Source organism: Hordeum vulgare, chromosome 7H (genome assembly GCF_904849725.1).
Source record: "Hordeum vulgare subsp. vulgare chromosome 7H, MorexV3_pseudomolecules_assembly, whole genome shotgun sequence".
NCBI classification, from domain to species: Eukaryota; Viridiplantae; Streptophyta; class Magnoliopsida; order Poales; family Poaceae; genus Hordeum; species Hordeum vulgare.
The window spans coordinates 558,088,064-558,107,671 of NC_058524.1; the positions used below are offsets into that span (position 1 = coordinate 558,088,064).

Genomic DNA, 19,608 nt, shown 5'->3' on the forward strand with positions numbered 1-19,608 from the left:
TCCTGGTGGTGGTGACTGAGGCAGGGTGGTACACCCAGTGCTAATAGCAATACAACCGCTAATCACCTGTTGTTTCTCCCGAGCGGTACAACCAGTTTGCCCAGGTTGTGCTGGCCCGGTACAACCGCTCTTCAGAGCGGCGCAACCGGTGCGGCAACCGGAGCCTAAAAGGAGGGCCAGGCCGAAGGGGTACTTAGTTTCCCCTTCGTGCCCGCCCCCTCCTCTCGGTGCCCTAGTCGCCTGCCGCTGTCACCACCATGTCGGAGTGCCTCCAGCGCCCCAGATATGGTGCATCCCTTTGGATTCGCTCCGTGGAGGCCCTTCCTCTCCTAATCTCACACTGGTAATGCCTCTTCCCTTATTGTTCTCGGATCCTCTTCTTTGGATCCACTTTTTCGTAGGGCATTGCTAGGATCCCGCATTTTTGGACAAAGTATTGATAGGAGAAGGTCCTATATATGATTCCTACCAGTCATGCTATAGTACCTACAATCACTGGCATAGGTCTCAGATCCAGATGCACCGGACTCCCTAAAACAGCGGTACAACTGCTTGCATCTGCGGTACAACCGCTCCGGTGACCGGTACAACCAGCCTGCCTGGTTCCTATGCCATAGCTTCTTTGTTCTACTATGCATACCTGATCTATTCTTTTGTTTTTGCGTACAATCCTCTCATCTTTTCTGGGTTTTTTTTGTGTGCTTTTCTGGTATGTGTCTGCAAGAGGCTCTGGTTCTCGCTCTGCTCCTTGGAAGAAAACCAAGAAGCATGCTCACAGGTGTAGGCTCGTGGATGACTCTGAACACGAGGAAGTTCTGATCCCTACCAATCCCTCTTGTCGTGCAAAAGACTTGGCCGCCAAGCAGAAATCTGCCAAGCCAGTGCACTCATGGAAGCAAGCTGATTGGGAGCAGGTTCGTTTTCAGAATCTGTATGAGGTACCCGTTGCCCCCACCTGGACCACCCCTCAGTTTCGGAGTGAGCTTCATATGCGCATTGTGCATGAGCTCTATGACCATCACAAGAACATGTTTGCCAAGAAGTGGACTATTGACATTGAGCACTGGCAGAATAGCATGGACTACTTCAGAGAAGCATATACTCTCTATGACGGATTTGACTTGCTCAAGCTCATGACTCTCAACTATCCCTTTGATGTGCAATCATTCACCAGTTATATGCCACTGTTCACTTTGGCACTGATGATGCTCGCACCCTTACCTTCATGTGTCGTGATGAGCTTTTCGCGGTCCCGTGGCGTGCCTTCTTCAATGCTCTTGGGTATGATGATACCGGTCTCTCTGGGAAGGGCGACATTTTTTCCTCATGATCGGGCTCATCCTATGGATAAGGTGAAGCTTGCCCCCTTGTACATTCCTGGGCGTGGGATCCCTGGCTCTTCTAACGACCTGTTGCCGGTTTATGATATTCTGCACTGTGTTTTCCGTAATGTTCTCCTGCCCAAGGTGGGAAATCAAGATGAGATCCACAGTTACTTTGTTGATCTGCTTATTACCATGCGGGAGAAGGCTAGCATTGGGGCTACATTTCATGCTTCCAAATGGTTATGGGAGGATCTCTACTCCACGGTCTTCTACAAGTTGGTCCCCAAGTATGCTCCATTCATTATGTGCTTCCTCAACTTTGTGTGGGCGGTTCGTAGGCCTGGCGAGCCTCTCTCTTCTCCTGAGAATCTCACTGAGCATGAGGTCAAGCAACTCCGGAAGAAGAAGCATGCTGCCCCTCGCTTCCCCAAGGACGCACCTAAGGATGTCTTGCTACTTCCAGTGACAGTGACTTTGAGCTTCCTGCGGCTGCCAAGCCATCTTGGGTCTCCAAGTTCACAGATAAGTTAAAGAAGACCTTCTGCCTCCAAGCTCATGTTCAGCAGAAGCTCTATGAAGCCCATGTCAATGAGAAGCTTTCTAGGTGCAGACAAATTCAGATTATGCGGGCTCTCAAGATTGAGGCAGCCAGTGGTTCAGAGAAGTCCATCACCCCTGAGGAGAAGTGGATCTATGTTCATAGCACTTGAACTGATGATGAGGTCTCGAGTTAGCTTGCTACTTCCTCTGCCGCTACCGATCAAGATGTGTCTGATAGTGATGATGGTGATGGTGATGGTGATGATGAGTCTACTAGCGACGATTCCGAGGAGTCTGACGGATCTGACGAGCTCTATTGAGCGCACCGATGCAATAACAACACTCTTTTCCTTTTTGGTGTCTAGATGCCAAAGGGGGAGAGAGCTATATCATGACAGGATTTGCATGGGGGGCTCTGGCTGTTATTTCTTTGTATCTTTCATTTTGATTTCAAGTTGAACTCTTATTTGCTTGTCAGTTGGTCTTTGAACTTGTTAGTTGGTCTTGAACCTATCTTGTGGAGACTATTTGAATTTGAGTGGAGACTGTTTATTATTACCCGTATAATTTAAATCTCTACTCGTTATCTCGTACATATGCTCCTTAATGTTAATTCCTCTATGTACCATGTGGAAGGTCTCTAAAACCAAGGGGGAGCTCCAATTCCTGTTTCTCTCTCATCTGGGACACCCAGCGAGGGGGAGCTCCGCTTCTACTCTGGTGACCATCTATGCAAATCGTGTTGTTGTCATCATCCACCAAAAAGGGGGAGATTGTAAGGGCATTTTCCAGCTAAAGTGTTTTTGGTGATGACGACAACTCACTATGTTATCTAACCGGGTGTCAAATATGCAGGTATCATATGTTAGACACAAGACGGTTAGGTATTCCCTCCAAACGGAAAAGATCGAAGACGTGTGATACATCTCCAAGTATCTATAATTTTTGATTGTTCCATGCTACTATATTATCTGTTTTGGATGTTTTATATGCATTAATATGCTATTTTATATTACTTTTGGAACTAACCTATTAATCTAGAGCCTAGTGCCAGTTTCTATTTTTCCATGTTTTTGAGTACTGCAGATACAGAATAATAAACGGAGTCCAAACGGAATAAAATCTCTGGAATGATTTTTCTTGGAGCATAAGACACCTACCAGACTTGGAGAAGGGGGTAGGAGACCCGCCGGGAGACGACAAGCCTGCAGGGCGCGCCCCCTTGGCTTGTGGGCCCCCTGCAGCTCTCCTAACCCTAATCCTTGTCCTATAAATTCCCAAATATTCCCCCAATACCAGAGCGAGCCGCAAAAATACTTTTCCGCCGCTGGGAGCCTTTGTTCCCGTGAGATCCAATCTGGGAGCCTTTTCAGGTAATCTGCCGAAGAGGGAATTGATCACGGAGGGCACCTACATCAACTCCATTGCCCCTCCGATGATGCGTGAGTAGTTCACCATAGACCTACGGGTCCATAGCTAGTAGCTAGATGGCTTCTTCTCTCTTCTTGTTCTTCAATACCATGTTCTTCATGATCTTCATGGATATCTATCCGATGTTATACTCTTTTGCGGTATGTTTGTCGAGATCCGATGAATTGTGGTTTTATGTTCAGATTATCTATTAATATTATTTGAATCTTCTCTCAATTCTTATATGCATGATTTCATATCTTAGCAAGTCTCTTCGAGTTATTGGTTTGGTTTGGCCAACTAGATTGGTAATTCTTGCAATGCGAGAAGTGCTTAGTTTTGGATTCAATCTTGCGGTGTCCTCACCCAGTGACAAAGTAGGGGTAGCGAGGCACATATTGCATTGTTGCCATCTAGGATAAAAAGATGTGGTTTTCATCATATTGCTTGAGTTTATCCCTCTACATCATGTCATCTTACCTAATGTGTTACTCTGTTCTTCATGAACTTAATACAATAGATGCAGGTAGGAGTCGGTCGATGTGTGGAGTAATAGTAGTAGATGCAGAATCGTTGCGGTCTACTTAACACAGACGTGATGCCTATATGCATAATCATTGCCTTAGATATCTTCATAATTATTCGCTTTTCTATCAATTTCTCGACAGTAATTTGTTCCCCCACCGTATTATTTTCCTTCATGAGAGAAGCCTCTAGTGAAACCTATGGCCCCCGGGTCTATTTTCCATATTATATTTTGAGATCTATAAACCAAAAATACCAAAAATATATTGCTGCCATTTATTTACTTTTCGTTTCCGCAATTTTTTATACCTATCTCTATCAGATCTAATCCTTGCAAATAACCGTGAAGGGATTGACAACCCCTTTGTTGCGTTGGGTGCAAGTGCTTGATTTGTTGTGTAGGTGCTAATATTGGGGCATTGATTGTTCCTCCTACTGGATTGATACCTTGGTTCTCAACAAACTGAGGGAAATTCTTATCTACTTTGCTGCATCACCCTTTCCTCTTTAAGGGAAAACCAACACAAGCTCAAGAAGTAGCAAGAAGGATTTCTGGCACCGTTGCCGGGGAGGATACATAGCAATATAAAGCTTACCAAGTACCCATCACAAACTCATCTCTTGCATTTACTTTATTTTCCATTTTCCTCTCGTTTTCCTCTCCCCCACTTCTAAAAATGATTTTCAAAAAGTACCAAAAAGATTTTCCTTTTTATTCGCCTTCTTCAACTCATCTTTTTCGTTTGTTCGTTTCCATGGCTCAACCCAAAAGTTCTGATCCGTATCTTAAGAACTTGGAAGATATTGAGAACAATGCTAAGGGATTCATGTCGCTCAAATCTGACCATAATAGTTTCTTTAGGAACGAGCTTAAAGAACAAAGGTTTATGCTGGAATACATGAATAAAGAACTTGATGATATGACCAAGGAATTTTGTGGTTTGAAATCTCAGTTTGCTCACCTTGAAAATTTAGTAGGCCAAATTTCTGATAAACAAGCCACCTTAGTAAATAAAATGGTCGTGAAGCCAGAATCTTTAAGCAATGATGAAGATCTTAAAGTGATTGATGTGACTCCTATTGAATCTTTGTTTTCTAGTATAAATCTTGAAAAAGATGGGATTGGAGACGAGTCAACTTTAGTTAAAAGGCGTCCCAATGATTCAGAGTTTATAGATCTTAATGCTAAGATTGATAAAAGTGGGATTGAAGAGGTCAAAACTTTAAATAGAAATGAACCCACTCTTTTGGATTTCAAGGACTTTAATTATGATAGTTGTTATTTGATTGATTGTGTTTCCTTGTTGCAATCCATGTTGAATTCTCCGCTTGTTTATAATCAAAATAAAGCTTTTACTAAACATATTGTGGATGTTATGATGAAATCTTTTGAAGAAAAACTTGAATTGGAAGTTTCTATACCTAGAAAGCTTTATGATGAGTGGTAACCTACTATTAAGATTCAAATTAAAGATTGTGAGTGCCATGCTTTGTGTGATTTGGGTGCTAGCGTTTCCACGATTCCAAAAACTTTATGTGATGTCCTAGGATTCCGCGAATTTGATGATTGCTCTTTAAATTTGCATCTAGCAGATTCTACAATTAAGAAACCTATGGGAAGTATTAATGATGTTCTTATTGTTGCAAATAGGAAATATGTGCATGTAGATTTCATTGTTCATGATATAGATTGCATTCCTACCTGTCCTATTATTCTTGGTAGACCCTTCCATAGAACGATTGGTGCAATTATTGATACGAGGGAAGGAAATATTAGATTCCAATTTCCATTAAGGAAAGGCGTGGATTACTTTCCTAGAAAGAAAAAAATTACCTTATGAATCTATTATGAGATCTATTTATGGATTGCATACCAAAGATGACAATACCTAGATCTATTGCATTATGCCTAGCTAGGGGCGTTAAACAATAGCGCTTGTTGGGAGGCAACCCAATTTTATTTTTATGTTTTTGTTTTTTTGCTTCTGTTTTTGAGTAATTCACAAATTATTACCTCTGTAATAATTGTGCTTTCTTGTTTTTAATTAGTGTTTGAGGCAAGTAAGACCTTTGGGATGGTCAACGGTGTTTGCAAGTTGATTTTGCTGAAAAACAGAAACTTTTGCTCTCAGTCCAGGAATTTTGTAAATTCACTGGAACGTGCTTTTGATCTGTTTTTTTGCACAGTATTTATATAAAAATTTCCAAGATTGTCCTAATTTTTCAGAAATTTTTGATTTACATAAGTGTTCGAAGTATATAGATTTCTATAGATTGTTATGTTTTTGACAGATTCTGTTTTCTTTATGTTGTTTGCTTATTTTGATGAATCTATGGGTTGTATCGGGGGTATGATCCATGGAGAAGTTGTAATACAGTAAATATTACACAAAAATATATAAAGAATTAGTTCACAATAGTACCTAAAGTAGTGATTTATTTTTCTTATACTAATGGATCTCATGAGTTTCCGTTGAGTTTTGTGTTGTGAAGTTTTCAAGTTTTGGGTAAAGATTTGATGGACAATGGAATAAGGAGTGTCAAGAGCCTAATCTTGGGGATTCCCAAGGCACCCCAAGCCATATTCAAGCATACAAAAGTGCCTAAGCTTGGGGATGCCCCAGAAGGCAACCCCTCTTTCGTCTTCAATCCATCGGTAAATTTACTTGAGGCTATATTTTTATTCACCACATGATATGTGTTTTGCTTGGAACGTCTTGTATGATATGAGTCTTTACTTTTTAGTTTTCCACAACCATCCTTGCTACACACATCTTTTGAGAGAGACACGCCGAATCGTGAATTTATTAGAATACTCTATGTGCTTCACTTATATCTTTTAAGCTAGGCAATGTTGCTCTAGTGCTTCACTTATATCTTTTAGAGCACGACAATGTTTTATTTTATAGAAATTATTAAGCTCTCGTACCACACTTATATTAATTTGAGATTCTTTAAATATCATGGTAATTGGTTTAGGTTATGAATTTAGTCCTAATATAATGGGCATCCAAGAGGGATATAATAAAAACTTTCATATTAAGTGCATTGAATATGATGAGAAGTTTGATTCCTTGCATATAGTTTTGAGATATGAAGATGGTAATATGGAGTCATGCTAGTAAGTAATTGTGAATTTGAAAAAATACTTGTGTTAAAGCTTGTCATTCTTGTAGCATGCACGTATGGTGAACCGTTATGTGATGAAGTCGAAGCATGATTTGTTTAATGTTTGTCAACCTTTGTGTCGAGGTCGGGATTGCGCGATGGTTAACTCCTACCAACCCTTCTCCTAGGAGCATGCGTCTAATACTTTGCTTCGACAACTAATAGGCTTTTGCAATAAGTATGTGAGTTCTTTATGACTAATGTTGAGTTCATGGATTATATGCACTCTCACCCTTCCACCTTTGCTAGCCTCTCTAGTATCGCGCACATTTCGCCGGTATATTAAACCCACCTTCCTCAAAACATTCACCATATACTTTCCTCAAAACAGACACCATACCTACCTATTATGGCATTTCCGTAGACATTCCGAGATATATTGCCATGCAACACCACCGTCCCCTTTTTTTATGACATGCACCATCATTGTCATATTGCTTTGCATGATCGTAAGATAGCTAGCATGATGTTTTCATGGCTTGTCCATTTTTTATGTCATTGCTATGCTAGATCATTGCACATCCCGGTACACCACTGGGGCATTCATATAGAGACATATTTTTTCTAGATATTGAGTTGTAAGTAAATAAAAGTGTGATGATTTGCATTATTAGATCATTGTCCCGTGTGAGAAAGGATGATGGAAGCTATGATTCCCTCACAAGTTGGGATGAGTCTCCGGACTTTACAAAGAATAAAAGAGGCCAGTGAAGCCCACAAGAAAATAAAAGATGCCAAAGATGCCCACCAAAAAATAAAATAAAAAGAGAGAGAAAAAGAGAAGAGACAATGCTACTATCTTTTTCCACACGTGTGCTTCAAACTAGCACCATGTTCTTCATAGAGAGTCTCATATTTTGTCACTTTCATGTAACTAGTGGAATTTCATCTTTTGCACGACCACTTAGTTTTCTTTTTGAGCTTTCATACACTTATAACTCTAGTGCATTTGTTGCATGACAATCCCTACTCACTCACATTTATATCTATTGATGGGAATCTCCATAGCCCGTTGATACGCCTAATTGATGTGAGACTATCTTATCCTCTTTCTTTTTGCAACCTCCACCATATTCTATTTTCACCTATAGTGTTATATCCATGGCCCACGCTCATGTATTGCGTGAGAGTTGAACACGTTTGAGAACATAAGAAGTGTGATACAATTGCTTGACTTTCATCTGGGTTGTGCATGATTTAGATACTTTGTGTGGGGAAGTTGGAGCATAGCTAGACCATATGATTTTGTAGGGATAACTTTCTAAGACCATATTATTTCGAAAGGAAGCAATTGCCTTGTTAGCACGCTTGAAGTATTATTGTTTTTATGTCAATATTAGACTTTGTTTTGAATTTTATATTCATGCCACAATAAAGAATATTACATGGATGAATATGTTAGGTAGCATTCCACATCAAAAATTCTGCTTTTATCATTTACCTACTCGAGGACGAACAAGAATTAAGCTTGGGGATGCTTGGTACGTCTCCAACGTATCTATAATTTTTGATTGTTCCATGCTATTATATTATCTGTTTTGGATGTTTTATATGCATTAATATGAAATTTTATATTATTTTTGGGACTAACCTATTAATCTAGAGCCTAGTGCCAGCTTCTGTTTTTTCCATGTTTTTGAGTATGGCAGATAAAGAGTATTAAACGGAGTCCAAACGGAATAAAATCTACGGAATGATTTTTCTTGGACGAGAAGACACCTGCCAGACTTGGAGGAGGGGGCAGGAGACCTGCCGGGAGGCGACAAGCCTGTAGGGCGCGCCTCGTAACCCTAATCCTAGGCCTATAAATTCCCAAATATTCCCCCAATACCATAGCGAGCCCCAAAAATAATTTTTCGCCGCGGGGGAGCCTCTCTTCCCGTGAGATCCAATCTGGGAGCCTTTTCCGGTAATCTGCCGAAGAGGGAATTGATCGCAGAGGGCATCTACATCAACTCCATTGCCCCTCCGATGATGTGTGAGTAGTTCGCCACAGACCTACAGGTCCATAGCTAGTAGCTAGATGGCTTCTTCTCTCTCTTTGTTCTTCAATACCATGTTCTTCATGATCTTCATGGAGATCTATCCGATGTAATGCTCTTTTGCGGTGTGTTTGTCGAGATCCGATGAATTGTGGGTTTATGTTCAGATTATCTATGAATATTATTTGAGTCTTCTCTGAATTCTTATATGCATGATTTCATATCTTAGCAAGTCTCTTCGAGTTATTGGTTTGGTTTGGCCAACTAGATTGGTAATTCTTGCAATGCGAGAAGTGCTTAGTTTTGGGTTTAATCGTGCGGTCTCCTCAACCAATGACAAAGTAGGGGCAGCGAGGCACGTATTGCATTGTTGCCATCGAGGATAAAAAGATGGGGTTTTCATCATATTGCTTGAGTTTATCCCTATACATCATGTCATCTTACCTAATGTGTTACTCTTCTCTTCATGAACTTAATACTCTAGATGCATGAAGGAGTCGGTCGATGTGTGGAGTAATAGTAGTAGATACAGAATCGTTTCGGTCTACTTGGCAGGGACATGATGTCTATATGCATAATCATTGCCTTAGATATCTTCGTAATTATTCGCTTTTCTACCAATTGCTCGACAGTAATTTGTTCACCCACCATATTATTTTCCTTCATGAGAGAAGCCTCTAGTGAAACCAATGGCCTCCGGGTCTATTTTCCATATTTTATTTTCAGATCTATAAAACCAGAAATACCAAAAATATATTGCTGGCATTTATTTACTTTTATTTACTTTTTTTTGCAATCTTTTATACCTATCTCTATCAGATCTAATCCTTGCGAATAACTGTGAAGGGATTGACAACCCCTTTGTTGCATTGGGCTCACGTGTTTGATTGTTTGTGTAGGTCCTAATATTGGGGCCTTGCTTGTTCCTCCTACTGGATTGATACCTTGGTTCTCAACAAACTAAGAGAAATACTTATCTACTTTGCTGCATCACCCTTTCCTCTTCAAGGGAAAACCGACGCAAGCTTAAGAAGTAGCAACATGTTCCTTACATGTTTATTCTCTTTGGTCGTAGGGATCCCATAGTATTAAGAGGGAATCCATATTGGAAGTCTATGGGTGAATCAATTCTTCTCACACACTTTTTGCACCCATCTCGTTCCATCGCATCATTGAGAGAGCGGTCCCGGTTTTTCTAACTGACCGGTTGTACCGCTTTTATGGACAGTTGTACCGCTCAACACCTCGACGGTTGTACCGGCCCTGCACCACTCCACAACCTATCACGACTCTATCTCACCGCGGTTGTTGGGCTGTGGTGGCCCAGTTGTACCGCTATATTAATTATAGCCGGTACTATCGGTGTTCCAAGCGGTTGTACCGCTTGGGAGTTAGCCATGCCCAGCGGCCGTGGCTGGTGGAACCTCAGGGACAACTTTCTATTTTGCCTCGATTGTTGGACGGTGGTTAACCAATTGTTCCGCTAATATAGGACGACTGGTTGTACCGGCCTGGCAACCGGTTGTACCGCCCAATGTAAAATGGGTGTAACGGTTAGAAATTTGTGGGGGCCTATATAAGGAGGGCTTTCTTCCTCCTCCCTCTTAACTCTTACCTCTCTCTCTCCACCATTGATGCACTGAAGCTTTCTTGCCCGTTCTCTCTCCCTAGCCACCCAAACTTGTTGTCTTGCTAGGGATTGAAGGAGGAGAATTGATTCCCCCAAGTTCTTGTGTGGATTTTGTTACTCTTGGGTGTTTGAGTACCCTAGACGGAAGAGGTCACCTCGGAGCTACATTCCATTATGGTGAAGCTCTGTGGTTTTTTTGGGAGCCTCCAATTGAGTTGTGGAGAGAGCCCCAACCTTGTTGTAAAGGTCCGGTCGCCACTGTCAAGGGCACCACTTAGTGGAATCACGACACTTCGCATTGTGTGAGGGCGTGAGGAGAATACAGTGGCCTTAGTGGCATCTTGGGGAGCATTGTGCCTCCACAACGCTCCAACGGAGACGTACTTCCCCTTAAAGGGAAGGAACTTCGGGAACACATCCTCGTCTTCATCGGTTCCACTTGTGGTTATTTCTTACCTTTACTTGTATTTACTTATTGCTTATTATTGTTGTTGCTAGCATCATATAGGTTGCTCACCTAGTTGCATATCTAGACAACCTATTTGTTTCTAAACTAATTTGTTTAAAGAAAAGTTTAAAATTTGTTCGTTGCCTATAAACCCCCTCTAGTCAACCATATCGATCCTTTCACTTGGGATCTCGGCTACACGGATGGCTACTAGCCTTGTGCTCTTTCAGCAACAATATTCCTTGGATCTCCTTCAATGTGCAGGTGTTGCCGACTGTCATCCCTCGGCTACTCCGGTTGACGCCAAGACCAAACTCTCGTCCCACAATGGTGATCTCCTTGCCGGTGCCACCATCTATCAGAGTTATGTCGATGCCCTGCGGCATCTTACTCTCACACGTCCAGACGTCGCATATGATGTGCAGCAGGCTTGCCTCTACATCCATGTCCCACGTGAGCCACATCTTCACTTGGTTGAGCGTATTCTTCGCTACATCAAGGGTACTCTCGGTCTCAGTTTGCACATCCGTCGTTCATCGTCCCTGATTCTCATCCGATGCTGATTGGGTTGGCTGTCCTGACACTCTTCGCTCTACATCGGGCTACCGTGTTATTTCGATGACACCTAGGTCACTTGGTCCTCTAAGCGACAAACCACGATCTCCCGTTCGAGTGATGAGGCGGAGTATTGTGTTGTGGCTCATGTCGTTGCCGAGTGTTGCTAGATTCGTCAGCTCCTTACCGAGCTTCATCACCCCTTTACGTCTGTAACAATTGTTTTCTGTGATAATGTCAGCACGACCTACATGGCCTCCAACCCCATCCAACGCCGTTGTACGAAGCACATTGAGATCGATATTCATTTCGTGCGAGAAGGTGTCTCTTGGGCAGGTTCGTGTGCTCCGTGCGCCATCATCTCGCCAGTATGCTGACATTATGACCAAATGACTATCATTGCAGCTCTTTTAGTAGTTTTGTACCAGTTTATGCCTCCTGTTGACAAACGCACAAACTGGTTAGAGTATCTCTGTGTAGTTAGTTGTACATGAATATATCTCAACCTACCACATATTGTACTCTCTCCGTACCTAAATATAAGTCTTGTAAGAGATTTCACTAGAGGTCTACATATAGAGCAAAATGAGTGAATCTACTCTAGAGTGTGTTTATATACATCTGTATATAGTTCACTAATGAAACCTTTAGAAAGACTTATATTTAGGAACGGAGGGAGTATGATTCAGCTGAGATCTCTCTTGGTCTCAAGGCATGTAACCCTATATAACATTAACACGTAGGCCATTTCTGGTGTGATGTATTTGTCTAAACCCACTCGTTTACTCTTGGTTCTCTCGTAGTGTCGATTTTCTTCTTCTCTCTTTCTTTTCATTTTTCATTTTTTCTATTTTCATCTGTTGTTATAATAGTTTTCTTTTCCTTTTTTCCTTTTTTTCTGTTTTATTTAATTTATTTTTTGTTAATTTGTTTTCCATTTTTGTGTACTTTTTATTTTATTTTCTTGAACTTTTGTATGAGTAATGCATGTATATTATTTAGAGATATATTAACATTATTTTTGCAACATTTTAATATTTTATAAAATTTAATCATGTCTTTGAATACACATATGAACATTTTAAACACATAAAAACACCATTTTGAAATGTATTAATATTTTCCGACACCTTAGAAAATGCTAAACATAGCTTATTTTTTCACGCATACTAAAATTTCACTGTATTTTTGTCAAAATTGATCTGCATGTGCAAAAAGAGTTCATATTTTGCATGAAAAAATTACACTCACATACAATAGATGTTCTTTTGTGTTTTTTATAACAATTTGTACAAAAACAATTGTACATAGAAGAGCTTCATATGGCTTGAAAAACTGTTCATGTTTCGAAAAAGAGTGTTCAAATAATTTTAAAATTAGTACTCATGTATGTGAAAAAATATTAGTGTATTTTACTTAAAAGAACAGAGAAAAAAGAAAAAAGATAAGGAGAAACCAGAACGAAAACGGAAGAAGAGAAAAATAACTGCACTGCTGGACCCAACACATTTTGTTTTTGAGCCACGGACCCAACACATTTTTTTTGAGACATTGTACCCAACACATCTTCTATTTCTAAATAGTTACAACGCACTAGCTATTGTTTCTAGACATAAGTCATAAATTACATTTTGTTTCTAAATAGTACTCCCTTCGTCCCTAAATATAAGTCTTTCTAGAGGTTCAACTAATGAACTACATACGGATGTATATAGACATACTTTAAAGTATAGATTCATTCATTTTGCTCCGTATGTAGACACGTAGTGAAATATCTTAAAAGACTTATATTTAGGTACGGAGGGAGTATGTCACATGAACAACTAATGCATGTAAGTCATAAATTACATTTTTTTTCATTACTCTATACATGTAAGCATCAAATCATTAATTCATGCATGTTACTTTTTGCATAAGATTTTGTATTGGCAATATATGTGTTGGTCATATGTACCATACATCTGTAGTTCACATTCACATTTTTATTAAAAATGACATTCTTTTAACTGCATTTTCTTTTTTATTTTTATACTCTTTATATTTCATTTTTATTTATAAGCTTACATTCATTTTTTATAAGTTATATAGATGTTTTTAGCAAGTTTCCGTAGCACCGCCCCGATGCATCATCCAGTAAAAATAAGTGCACTGAACAAAGCCTCATCAAATTGCGACGTTACAATTTGGCCCGCTGGCGTGGCCCAACAAACCAACCAGTCAGAGGCTTACACACACACATACAAAAAAAAAAAAAACTCGCGAGTGACGACGCGAGCCGTGCACGGGCTGTGGCGCCGACGAGAGAGAGTCCGCGGAAAGGAGTGGCCGAGGCTCGCCGGGGAAGACGACGACGACACGAGGCCGCCAGATCATCGCCCCGAGCGCGGAAGTATCTCCGTCCGTTTCACCAACCGTTCGGACGGGATGCACGGCGCGGGAAAGGGGGAGGTACTCTCCTCCTCCCCCGCCAACGTGGACTCGTCGGCCCGCAACCCGACGAGGTCGCCGTCGCCGTCGCCCTCCGCGTCCGCACCCGACACGGTGCGCAGAACGTGGCGCCCCACTTGTGGCGCTCCATCGCTCGCCGTTGCCTACTTAGCCACCAGCTCCGCGCCGCTGAAGGGCTGAATCGGAGCGGCGGCGATGATGAGGCCCAGACCCTTCGGTTCCGGTGTGGCGTCGGCGGCCGCGGCCGAGGCTTCGGTGGGCGCGGGGTGCCGCGGCGGCTGGGCGTGGAGGCCGAGGCCGAGGGCGCGGCCGGGGCAGCGCGTGAGGGTCAGGGGGACGCCTAGCCCCCACGCGGCCGCCGCGGCGAGCGCCGTGCACGCCGAGCCGCACCACGGCGTGCGGTTCCGCCCATTCGGTCTGCCCCGCGAGGGATTCGGGTCGGACCTGGAGGCGGGCATCGAGAAGGTCATCTACGCCTGCCGCTTCATGGCCTTCCTCGCCATCGCCGGATCTCTCGCCGGATCCGTCCTCTGCTTCCTCAAGGTGCTTTCCCTGCTTGATTCATCAGCCCGCCAAGTTCATCTCCGTGTCTCCCGATCTGATTTTAACCCGTGCACTTGGTTGGTTACCAGGGCTGCACTTTTGTGATGGACGCCTTCGTGGAGTACTACTTGCGCGGGGATGGGAAGGTCGTGCTCATGCTGATTGAAGCCATTGGTAACAAACTGATTCAACCTCATCAGTGCCATCAAATTCACCATTAGCATAGGTTTTAGATGTCGGCACAATTGTCGCCAGTTTTGCATTATCACTACATACCTGCCGTCAGTTGACATGAGTAGTTGTGATGCCTGACCATTGTGCATTACTTGTCTCACCTCAGATATGTATCTCATCGGCACCGTCATGTTTGTCTTCGGGACGGGCCTGTACGAGCTGTTCATCAGTAACATGGACATTGCAAAACAGTCCCATGACCGCTCCAGCCTCTTTGGCTTGTTCAAGCTTCCGGTTGGTCTCCTCCCAGTTCTCATAGATGTAATGTGGTTTATTCAGTGTTCTTATATCTCTGATTCCATCGACAGGAACGGCCCAAGTGGCTGGAAATCCGCTCGGTGAGTGACCTCAAGACAAAGCTGGGTCATGTAATCGTCCTGGTTCTGCTGGTTGGCATCTCCGAGAAGAGCAAGAGGGTGACCATCACGTCGTGTACTGACCTCTTCTGCTTCGCTGGATCTATCTTCCTCTCTTCAGGTTGCCTCTACCTACTATCCAAGCTCGGTAGCACCAAAGGAGGGAGTCATGCCTGAAACAGAAAAATCTTCTTCATAAGACATACTCCCTTCATTCCTAAATATAAGTCTTTCTAGAGATTCCACTATAGACTAGATACGGAGCAAAATGAATGAACCTATACTCTAAAAGACGTCTATATACATCATGTAGTCTTCTAGTGGAATCTCTAAAAAGGACTTATATTTAGGAACGGAGGGAGTAGATCTGGTGTGTGTCCTTTTCGGCACTCCAGGTTGTCTATGCCTCATGTACTGCTTGTATGGATTGACATTAGGCACTATATAGTGGTATATATAGTGATGTACATCGTCTGATATTGTAACTTGCTGCTAAGATGGTGTCTATGATCAATAACAGATATATTGTGCCATGAACTGATTGTTCTGTCATGATTTATGTTGGCTTCACAAATGGAGAACTCGACTACTTAATTAGTTTTACATCAGAAGGAATCTGTTGTTACATTTTCTGTAGTCTTCTGCAAAATACTGGAATTAGTCATCTGCTTTTAAATCATTATCAGTATTATCGCTTGGCTTTGCAAATCATTAGCAGGTCAATACATATGTTTCTCCTTGGTCTTCCTAACACTAGTAATATGCAAGTGCTCCTAGACCCTCACTTCTTGCATATTTGATGTATGGATGGTGCTTGTATGGTGCTGGTGTACCCTCTTCTTGTGTGGGTATATTGTCAATGAAATGGACCTGCAGAAGCTAATTGCTTGTAACCATCCTTTTGTACTAGGTGATAAATTGGGGTATCCTGATTTCAGGTAACTATCTGGCAAAACAAACTACAACAGATTTTAGTTTGAATAAGAACCTAGGTTACTCTATGCGCTAACTGTAGTTTTGACAAGGAAAATAATATCTGATATTGCAGTTTGGTGAAAAGACTAATTTGGATGATTTACCAGTTTTGTAACTTTTCTTAGACCAAGACATCTTTATTAGTTGCAGATTGTGAATTCTTTGCTTTTGTGATATATTTCATTGTTTCTGACCTTAAAGGCCTCTCTGATTGAAAGAATTTTTTGAGGGTTTCAATCCTGAGGAATTTTTCCTGTAGTGATTGTTGGATTTATAGAATAAGAAATTTTAGGAATTTTTAGTATGGGCCACTTTGCATTCAATACCACGAAAAAATTACCTCAAGTCTAAGCTATTGGAAGAACTCATATGCCTCTTGAGTGCTGGAATTTTGTCTACTTATGGGCCAGCCCAATATATAATTTCAGAAAATTCCTAATAAATCCTAGAGGCCCACGCATCCTATTTGTGCAAGGCAAGAGGTGGAAATGTTTAGTCCCACATTGCTAGTTTAGTGGAAGAACTCTTGGAAGAACTCATGTACCTCATGAGTTCTTATGTTAAACTCTATTATGGTGTAGTACTGTAATCGCACACAGTTGGGAGCTGCTTCTTATGGTTTCCAATCCTACAAGATTCAGGAAGACATGCCATTTGAATCCAGCGTTTTTCCTATATCTGCGTCTTCAGGATCCTGCGAATCAAAGAGGCTTAAGTTCACAACTCTTAGTGACATCTGGCGGGGTGTGTTTTTCACCATAAACATTTGTGACTCTTTGTATCGTTCAATCATTTCCAGTTGGATGGACACTTGATGACTACTGGGAGTTGGTATTTCCTTTTTCTGCAAAGCCTGGTAGTTCCATTTTCGAAACAGGGGTTGCTATTACTGTTTGCTAAAAACTGTAAAAGAAAACGTTGAGGCAAGAATGATGAAAATTCCCATGCTTTTATGTCATATGGATGACTACTGCAAGTTGGTATTTCCCTTTTCTAGAAAGCCTGGTAGTTCCATTTTCAGAACAGGGGTTGCTATTACTGTTTGCTAACAACTGTAAAAAACGTTGTAGCAATAATGATGAAAATTCCTTGGATGACTACTGGGAGTTAGTATTTCCCTTTTCTAGAAAGCCTGGCAGTTCCATTTCCGGAACAGGGGTTGCTATTACTGTTTACTAACAACTTTAAAAGACGTTGTGGCAATGATGATGAAGATTCCCATGCTTTTATGTCATATGGTGAAGTTTACGATGTTAGAGTTATAATATAAGTCATGTACCCTTTTGTATTTATTTCGATATATAAAGGGTTTTCTGCATATAGTCCACCACCTGTACATATATATATACTGGCCTATGGCCTCATGGGAATACAAGTTGCTTATTCCTAACATGGTATTAGACCGGGTCTTTTTCCCCGGCTGCTGCAGATCAGACCGGATCCCACCCGCCTCCCCGCCGGATCCCCCACCGCCTCCACCTGCTGCTGCTGGTTCCCTGTGCTGCTGGTGGATCCCGCGGGTCTTTTTCCCCGTGCTGCTGCTGGTTCCCTGCTGCCGGATCTCGACCGTTGCTGCTGGATCACGTTGTTCCCGTGGTCTCTTGTTGTTTCGATCCTGTGGTAAACTGCTGCTGCTGAGGGCTGATTCCTAAAAAAATGGTCTACACCAGCACGCAACGTTGCAGTCCCTTGCTTCCCGTGACTCCTGACGGCTGTGTTGGTACTTCTTCTGTTGCTCCTGCGAGCTCTTGTAAGTGCATCTAGTGCCCTTAGTGATTTTGGTGGTTTGAAGACTTATAGGTTAAGTATCTAATGTGTGTTCAAGTGTACGCAGGATCTATAAGTTGCTGAGGAGTTTGAAATATTCGATGAATATCGACCCCTAAAAATGTATATCTTCGGCTGAAGAAATTGGTCTGAAGCTGAAGAAATGAATCGCAAAGAAATGACGATGAAATTGATATTCCTCATGAAGATATTGAAGATGAGGAATTCAGTGTGTCCTAAAGAAAATCAATCTGAAGACTTTAAAGCATGAAGATTTATTATTTCTGTTTTATTTTCTTCACTCTTGAGTCATAGGAACACCGTACTGTTAAAGGGGGTCGAGGTGAGACTTCGGAATGAATTTCCTCATGATGCTCAACCCAAACTTAATCCTACCAAAAGCCTCAAATTGAGGAATATGAGAAACATGAGGACTCTTACAGTTGAGAGTTCCGACCGTTGCCGCAATTCGCGCCACATCACCGATCTTATCCACACCAACCGTCATATTATTTAAGGGTATTAATGTCAAATCATGTCGGGATGCTCACATGCTATAAATAGCCGCCCCCCACAACCATTAGCTGGTTGGCTGCTCTGCGAGAAACTGACACTTGTCATAAGAGCAATCCAAATTCCTCAGAGTCTTCGAGAGTAAATCATCAGTGAGGAAATACCCCAAACACCAAACCACAAACCCAAAACCAAGTGACTGAGCATCACTGAAGAATTTGTTCCTGTGTGGAACTGAAGGCTTTTACCTTTGAGGACTGTGCATCCTCCAAACGGTTAGGCGTCATGGTCTAGAGCAATCCAGCAGTCAATTGTGGGTCGCCGGGTGACCGAGTTTGTAAGGGTTTGGAAGTCTGCCCTGAAGACTTACCACGAGATTTGAGTGAGGACTGTGTGTCCTTTGCTCAAGGAGAATACGGTAGGGACTGTGTGTCATGGGACTGTGTGTCCTTTGGTTTCAATACCAAGCTGTTCCAAACCAGACGTACGACTGTCACAACAGTTGGAACTGGGTCATCAATCACTGTCTTCACTGTGATACAGGTTCTAATTCTTCAACTCTTTCAATTCCTCAGTATTGCATGTTGAAGATTTTCATTGCCTCTGTTTGAAGAATTTGCTGAAGACTTTCTCTGAATTTCCTCAACCTTAAATTCTTCACGCTAGTTAATCCTCACCTTCCTACTCTGTGCATGCGTACTGTGCAAACTACTTTTCATATTCCTCATTGAGGAAACTGCTGTAGTACTACTTTACACTCCTGATCCTTTGTTGTTCCCGCTGCAAGTTAGTCATCAGTGAGGAATTTCCTCAGTGATGAAATTCTAAAAATCTCCTATTCACCCCCCTCTAGTCGATATAACGCACTTTCAGCTCTACATATGGTGATTGTCGCTCTACACCGACTCCTCTCGCGACTTTCATCAGTGCATGTCGCTCTTCCCCGACACCTCTCGCGACTTTCACCGGTTGTCCTGGTGCCTATGACTCCATGGACTGCTCTTCGTCCACGCGTCTTCCCTTGGCGCTTGGTGCTTGTCTGCACACAGCCTCGTCTTCTACACCGGTCTTTGCAGATGATACTGGACATGCTACACCGCCATATTTAGCGGCTTCCACAGGTGGTGGTGGTCGCTTCTCTCCTCGTGCCATTACGCTGCCTACTTCAGTTGTGGCCTTCACCGAGGAC

General features: G+C 42.2%; 1 protein-coding gene across 1 annotated transcript; it reads left to right on the forward strand.

The window, feature by feature from the left end:
• Positions 1-13,812: 13,812 nt before the first annotated feature.
• LOC123412242 lies at positions 13,813-15,701 on the forward strand. The gene is made up of 4 exons (XM_045105189.1): positions 13,813-14,574; positions 14,664-14,748; positions 14,915-15,042; positions 15,117-15,701. The coding sequence occupies exons 1-4, from the start codon at positions 14,227-14,229 to the stop codon at positions 15,339-15,341; spliced, it is 786 nt and encodes a 261-aa protein (XP_044961124.1). The 5' UTR covers positions 13,813-14,226; the 3' UTR covers positions 15,342-15,701.
• The last annotated feature ends 3,907 nt before the right edge of the window (positions 15,702-19,608 follow it).